The sequence below is a fragment of the Eublepharis macularius genome, chromosome 12, assembly GCF_028583425.1.
Source record: "Eublepharis macularius isolate TG4126 chromosome 12, MPM_Emac_v1.0, whole genome shotgun sequence".
In the NCBI taxonomy this organism is placed as follows: domain Eukaryota; kingdom Metazoa; phylum Chordata; class Lepidosauria; order Squamata; family Eublepharidae; genus Eublepharis; species Eublepharis macularius.
The window spans coordinates 35073358-35081130 of record NC_072801.1 but is presented as its reverse complement, the minus strand read 5'-3'; the positions used below and the strand labels follow the sequence as shown (position 1 = coordinate 35081130).

The window sequence follows — 7773 nt, the reverse complement described above, 5'->3', positions numbered from 1 at the left end:
CCCATAGAACTGAGCAGGAGCCACCCTTAAGTCTGCCTCACCCTGGAATGTGAGGGAGCCCAGGCTTTAGCTGGATAAGAAACAGTCCTCTTCCCACCCGCTGCTGGGTCACAGGGTCCTATTGTGCCATCAGTTCTGTTGCTGGTTTCTGGGAAGTCCTGCTGCTTGAGCACGTATGTAGAGAAAGCAACGGCCAGATGCCTGTCCCTTTGCATATGTATTGAGAGGAGAAGGGGGACAGCAAAGTGAGGTCACATAGCAATGTGTGAATGGATCCCAAGAGAGCTGGGAAAGCACAAGCCAAGCGCCAGGAGGTGAGAGTCATGAGGAACAAGCCAAGAGTCAGAGCTGGGGCTTTGCCCAGGGAATACTCTGTATGCATACCTGCTTTTGGCCTGCCAGTGGCACATTTTGTGCCAAGCTGGAGTTCCAGAGGCCATGCCAGATTTGCCTGGGCCTGGACCCATGCTGAACCCCTCCACACTGAGTGGATTACTTGCACCTGTTCCAAACAAAGGGGTGGATTCAGCTGATGCCAAATCAGTACCTTGGAAAAGAACGAAGTATAGAAGCTGGCATGGAGGAGATTCCATGTTCCCTTCTGTGAACAAAAGATCTGGAAGCAAGGGGGGAAAGCAGGCAGCCATGCCAGGGGGAACAGTTACAAGGACGGTTCTCTAGTGGAGTTCAGCTGTCTGCTTGTTGTTCCTTCCCGCTGAGAAGGGGGAACAGCCTGTCCGAACAAGAGCCAGGCCCAACTTCATGAAGCCAGAAAGGAGCGGCCTAGCAGGAAAAGACTTTCTGTTCTGGTCTCAGAAATACTGATAGGCAGCTTCTTTGGAAGACAAAAGACCCCAGAAGAATGTAAGAGCCACCTCTGAAAAACCAGACTTACAATTTTGTTTTATATTAAAGTCTGAGGAATAATTCTAAATGTTTGCAACTGGGAAAAGTTTTCACACAGCATTTCTGATTTTACTGTATTCATCCTCACAATATCCTGAGCAAATATGTCGTTACCTCCAATACGGGAGGGATGGAGACTTTTTTTGTGACAAACCTACACAAGACCACTGCAGATGTAGAAACAGAACTCAGGTGTCCCCATTCAGTGTACGGAAGGCATGTGTGATCCAGTATGACAGAATTCAAATCAGACGCATTGATTGCATGTACTGTGGCGCCATGGTTCATTGCCCTGGGCAAATAACAATTTTCCAACTTTAGTTTCTCCATATATAATATGGGCATTAGAATAATATGAGCATAAGAATACTTAGCAGTCACATGCTAATCATCATCTTGGAACTATTATTTCCTGCCCTCACCTCTATTCTGACAGGCTTCATAAGCAGTGTTTGGGGCAAGCTTTTGTAAAAAGTCACTTAAGAGGAAAACAGCACGTTGCAAGACTTTAACTCTTCTGCAAATTTATTAAAATAATTCTTGCATTTCTAGAGTAGGAATGGTTCACCTCCTTTGCAAGTAAATTAAGATAAATAGTGCTGAATCTAACTTCCCAAATAGCTTCCATCTAAGGTATAACAAAATGCTGAAAAGCTAAGCAAGTGATACTCTGTGGCACCAGGCACTCTGCTCTATATCAGTTTCTCAATTGGTAAAGCAGGGATTTATCATAATGTTCAAATCTCACTGTGCTATTTTAAGAAGATGGGGGTGGGGGGGACAAATTCTTCAATGTAAGATAATAAAAAATATTTTTAAAAAACTATCAGGCCTGTGTTTGCATTGCACTCACAATTTTTATTTGCTCTTCTCTATTAAACATTTTTCATACTATATTTTACAACTCTTTCAAGAAGCTCATTGCATTACAGAGAAAGGGTGCACAGCAGTAAGGAATCAATTTAACATACAATATATAGCTAGACCGGCTTCCTTAAACAACTGCACAATGAAATTACTATACTCTAAAGGCGACAAACACCATCATGCACCTAGGCCATCATGAAAAATAAAACTTCTGACACTGAAAAATTTTACTATTTCTTCTGCTACTCATTGATAGGCTGAATATAGTACAACTGGTGGAAAGGTGGGTTTGTATGTCTGCTGCAAATTGCTTTGCGGGCGGGGTGGGGGGGAGTTTGCCAGTTTCTAGAGCTTAGGCTGCAAAGAGAGATTTTGAGGACCAGCTTAATCACAGCACAAGTTTAAACGGGAGCGTTGGGCAGATGCAGGCACACAGGAGTATATATTTATATTAAAAAGGGTCAGGCTGTTGGGAAGGCACCCTCCTTTATAGCTTTGTGACAGAATGGTTTGGGCCTGTGGGGGGGTGGGGGTGGCATCTGGCTGTCCATTGTGGAAAATGATGCTGGCCTAAATGGACATCCAGTATGGCTGTTTGCACGTTCTCTTCATAAATACAGTGGTACTGCAGGTTTATTGAAACCATTCCCTGCAGGATCCCTGAGCCCGATCATGGGGAGGGCGGGTTAGAAATTTAATTAGTTAAATTAAATGAATTGAATGCTCCTCTCTGAGTCATGTTCCACACAAGAGATGAAAGACAAGCAATCCCAGAGACAAGACATCTCCCTGGTTTGCCGTGACCTCTTGGCAACTTTCAACAAGTGAGAAAGTGTCACCATTCCCAAATCCCGCCCTGGTTTTTCAAGAGCCAGTTCACCACCCAGAGATTTGAGCTTTCTCAGATCTTACAATTACCCGTTTGGCTGCTAGAAGTTGTAGCAATTTTTGACAAATCATGTTTTAACCACTTATGTAGGAATAAGTTGGTAGATGCTTGGGGACCAAATCTAGACACCAAAAGCTACCCGTAGCACAGCCCATAAATTCAAGGAGAAGACTACTGTTTGCCTACATGTGGTTATGCACTTTCTACCAAGCTGAGACAGTCTTTCTGATGCAGCTCAGTTGAGGGTACCAGGCTCCAGCCACGCCAAGCCAGCCATGACCTCTTCATGTACACATTGCCAGAGCTTGTACAGTGAGGGGCTTCAGAGGCTCTGCTCAAACCTCCTTTGCTTTTCCTGCTGAAAGGGGGTGGGGGTTACCCTCAGGTTGCTTGTGAGGAATTTCTCAATAGCAGCCTCTGCTCAGTTGATTGCTGTGAAAAACATGAGTGGCCAACAATGGCATTAGCAAGACTTTGGCAGACAGGCGGCTGTTTTGTTCCACCTTTGCTTCCAAACAGGAGCTGTGCTTTTCAGGGGAGCCACAGGATATCATTCTCTGATAGCCCTGAATTTTCCTTAGCTTTGCTCTGATCCTTCCCAAATGTGCTTTGCCCCAATCTTTCCTGGATGGGAAAGTGCGTATTTCCAAACCAACCCACACTGGCACCACTTTACTACCATCACCCCCTCATGTCTTGCCATTCCCCATATCACTAGAGGGTTAAATCAACTACTGATTTTTAAAGAAGCCCTCCAGGCGTGGGGTGAGGGAAATAGGTGGCACAAAGGGACGATCCTGGAAAGTACAGAGAATACCCTCATGTAAATCCTCTGTTGACACTAGGAATGCCCCTGCATTTGCAGGGGCAGTGACTACACAGTGTGGATTTTTTTACCATGAGGGTGCAGCCTTCACTTGAGTTCTCACTTGCATTCAGGAGGGCCTCTCAGCATTTGCAAAGTGCATTTCCTTCATCACTGAACCTGCTACTAAACATCTGGTGGGGGAGGGCAGATTCCGTAAGAAAAGCCCAGCTCGGTCAGACCAAAGATCCATCTACTCCAGCATCCTGTTCCCTTTCCGGGAGTCATCAGGACAGCTAAGGCAACAGCCCTCACTCCGATAGTTCCCCCCACCCCACGCCAGCCACTGGCATTTAGAAGCATACTGCCTCTGAACATGGAGGTTCTGTTCAGAAGCTGTAGATAATAACGGCAGGCAGACGGCCTCCACCCATGACTTGAAGGTGCTACTGGACCCGAGTCTCGCTGTTCTGTTACAGAGCAACACGACTACCTACTTCTACCTACTTAAAACATGACTTTTATCTGTTTCCGTTTTACAACCATTTAGGCCTGGAGAAAGAGGCGGTACTCGATTGTTCATCAGCCTCCCGGGGAGGAATTACAGTTTTCAAAGTTTCTCTTTAAGTTTCCCTTTAAGTGGAAAACTAGCACAGCATGCAAAGAGCTAGTCTAAGCCTTTTTAGGGAGTGTGACCTCATCTACAGTCTGAAATGGTACAGTCCATTCTCTCTCTTCAGCTACTGGCCGGGATCACATCTTGTGACAGCGAGTTCCCTAAGTGAATTTTGCATTGTGCAAAGAAACGCGTTTTTATATTCTGCCCCTCAACTTCAGTACCAGAGGAGCATCATTTGACAAAGCGCGACATTCAAGGAGGCTTGGACTCTACGCTTCGCTTTCTGCCTACGATATCGCCGAACTCCTAGCTAATAAAATCCCCTTTTCCTTAATCTGATTCAATCCACATGCGTCTCTTCTCGAGCAGATCACAATTGTTTTAAGAGAATCTAAGCTCTCTGTCTTTAACCACTAGTCCACAGCTCTCTTCCCAAGGCCTCCCTGTTACAGGGACGGACAGGACAATTGTGATGGCACACCGTCTCTTTAAGACGGCACTAATTTCTATCTTCGGTTTGTTTACAACTCCTTCCACGCGGATCACTCACCGTCCTAGGTATTGCGATGGCTGCTAATTCACAATTAGAAGTGTCCTTCCGCCGAGGACTTCCCATTTTACATATATCCTTTTAGCCAGCAAATGACACCCATTCAGTTCCCGCAGGTACGACTTATTGTTGAGACTTCCGTGTTCTAAACAAGGCAAGCGAGTTCAGAATATTCTTAATCTTTAGAATCATGTCAGAACTACTTTTTGGGCGCTACCATTTTTTTCTTTACGGGTTAGAACACCGTGCTGTTCTCTGGGATGCACTCCACGAAGGAAAGGACGCCTGTAGTGAGTGATATTAGCCTTCAGATGCGTTTTATAAGAACCTTTTGGAGTTGCTCGTTACCTACGGAGGTTTTTAACCCGTGTAAAGAGATGGTATATTCCAGTTTCCACCTCCTTTGATGCCTGCCTCTCTCTTCTTCTCATTGGTTAAGCTACAAATAATAGATGTTCGCTCTAGCCATTCATAATTTAATTGTTCAGGAGACCTATTAGAGGGCTCTTCGTTTTTCTTCCCGCCCTATCCAAGAACCGATTGGCTGAAGAGTGTGCCCCAGATATTATTCTGGGAATTGTAGTCGTTACATCGAGAGCGAGCTGGGCAATCGATCTGTAAAGGAAACCACAAATCCCGAGAAACCTCGGGGTAAAGGAAAGGAAAAGCGCCTGCGCGGTGACAGGTGGGGGTTGGCTCGTTTATATAAGGCGAGGTGGCGAGCTGGGAGTAGCAGTTGAGAACTGGCGGAGCTTGGGTGAGGGGCGAAGGAGCCTGAGGGGAGGGCGGGGCCAATTTGCGAGGGGGCGGGAGTTAGAACGTTGGGAGTGCTAGGAGAGGTTAACCCCTTCCTGACCGCATTAACCCTTTGGGCGCCAGGATAGCGAGTTCTTTTAACCCCTTAAGGGTTGGCCTGAGAATTTTTTTTCTCTTCTCTATTTAAACTTTTTGAAGCTAGATCCGGAGATATTTTGTCTTATTGTTATGCATGGAACTGGTTATTGTCAGGAAACGCTGTTGCTAGTACATCATGCTTCCTCGGGGAGAGGTAGACTTTAACTTTGGGGTGCCTGTACTGGAATATTATTAACTCTTGGGGTGCCTGGATTGGAAAAACTTAACCCTTTGTGGCTTGCAGTCCAGAAAATGCCTGCTATTTATCCCATCAGTGGCCTTTGCCATCTCTTGGATTAATTTTTTTTAAGTTGAGCATTATTATTATTTACAACTTGCTTTTGAGGGGATATTGAAATTCCATTACCTTGACTTTATGTCCTTTCTCAAACATCTGTTGCTTTTAGCCCCTCTTTGGATTTCCGGAAGTGGAAAGTTGACATGCAGCTGTAGTAAGGAAGAGGAGAAGAGACCAAAAAGAACTGGTTCATCAAATATTGCCCAGCACTGTGGTGTTAATGCAAGCCTAGAGGTCGTTGACAAAGACAGCTGTTGAATTCTGCTTTTGAGAGCATTAATGGTGATGCTTCAAACAAGCGATCCAGGGGCTACCAGCAAAGACCAGTACCTGAAGGCATTGGACGCCTGAGAGCTTGCAAAGGATAAAGCTGGCAGCCACAGCAGCAGCAGGAGGACTTCAAGGATTAAAGGTACTGCTGGTGTCCCCCTTGAAGGAGCAGAGGGACCTGCCCCCTTGGACTTAAGTCACAGAGCCAAAAGATCATTATCCTCTGCTTGCAGGGAGAGGAGATTGCCAAACAAGTCAGCAATGGCCAACTCTGTCCTTTCTTCCAGTCAGCAGCAACCCAATGGCAAAACTTCTCCCTTCTCCCCCTGCAGACATGCAGGTGGTGGAGATGGTGGAGGAGGAGGACCTTTTCTGGAGTCTCCACCCACCAATCAGGAGCTGCTCCCCAGAGAAGAGCTGGACGGTAGATGGCAGCCAAGAGAGACCATGCAGCAGGGTGGCAGCCTGGTGAGTGAAGACTGTGCCTGCCCAGCTACGGAAGGTGCAGTGACTCCTCCACCCGCTGGAGAAAGCCAAGCTTCTGGCATCCTGGAAGGTGCTGGTGGTGAGGGTGGTGGCCAGACCTGTGCTGCAGCTGCAGATGTCGAGCAGGCAGGAGTCGGAAGGTATTTGGGGGCCCAGGAGAACCAGCATAGCCAAGGAAATTGTGGGCCTGGGGGCCAGAGGTGCAGGCCCCAAACTGGAGGCGAGGAGGAAAGGCAGCTTGGCAAAAAGAAACATAGGAGGCGCCCCTCCAAGAAGAAGAGACACTGGAAGCCTTACTACAAGCTCAGCTGGGAAGAGAAAAAGAAGTTTGATGAGAAGCAAAGCCAACGTGCTTCAAGGCTGCGGGCTGAGATGTTTGCCAAGGGGCAGCCGGTCGCACCCTACAACACCACCCAATTCCTGATGGAGGATCATGACCAAGAAGAGCCAGACCTGAAGACTGGACTCTGTCCTAAGAGGTCTGCTACCAAGTCAGATGACACCAGTGAAGAAGACTTCATGGAGGAAGAGGACGGTGGCAGCGATGGGATGGGAGGGGATGGAAGTGAGTTCCTCCAGAAGGACTTCTCGGAGACCTATGAAAGGTACCACGTGGAGAGCCTGCAGAACATGAGCAAGCAAGAGTTGATCAAGGAATACCTGGAGCTGGAGAAGTGTCTTTCCAGGATGGAGGACGAGAACAACCGGCTGCGGATGGAGAGCAAGAAACTTGTGGGGGACTCAACAGAGGATGCCAGGGTAAGGGAGCTGGAGCAGGAACTGGGCAGGTTGAGAGCTGAGAACCAGAAACTCTTGAAAGAGAATGAACTCAGCAGACAGCAAGAGAGAGCTCTTCCCAAGGTGGGAGAGTAAAGCTTGGGCAAATTGGGAAGGTTTAAGAGGGGGAGTGACAATGCCTTTTCCCAAGATGAGAATGCAAGATCCATGTTGTGGGTGTGTAAATATATAAAGACAATGGACCTTTTGGGGGGGAGGGTGACTTAATCAGAATAAAATCAAAATCTTGTATTGTTTTTGAATATATAGTTATAACATAGCGTGTGCTCCTTTTTTTAAAAAATGATGTGTAATCGGGTCTATGAGCTGGCCGCTGCTTTCTTTTTCTTTTCTAAGGAGACATTTAGCATTCATGGGAGGATTATAAGTAATTGACTTGTTGAAACTTGCA

The 7773-nt window shown here is 46.7% G+C and overlaps 1 protein-coding gene across 1 annotated transcript; it reads left to right on the top strand.

Annotated features, from left to right (window-relative positions):
* Positions 1-5378: 5378 nt before the first annotated feature.
* HEXIM1 (HEXIM P-TEFb complex subunit 1) lies at positions 5379-7641 on the top strand. Its single transcript, XM_054992234.1, has 2 exons — positions 5379-5393; positions 5938-7641. Exon 2 carries the CDS (start codon positions 6360-6362, stop codon positions 7455-7457), a length of 1098 nt encoding a protein of 365 aa, XP_054848209.1. The 5' UTR covers positions 5379-5393; positions 5938-6359; the 3' UTR covers positions 7458-7641.
* The last annotated feature ends 132 nt before the right edge of the window (positions 7642-7773 follow it).

Bases quoted from the DNA above. Each gene is read 5' to 3' on its own strand.
- HEXIM1 (XM_054992234.1), top strand. From the start codon at position 6,360: ATGGCCAACTCTGTCCTTTCTTCCAGTCAGCAGCAACCCAATGGCAAA.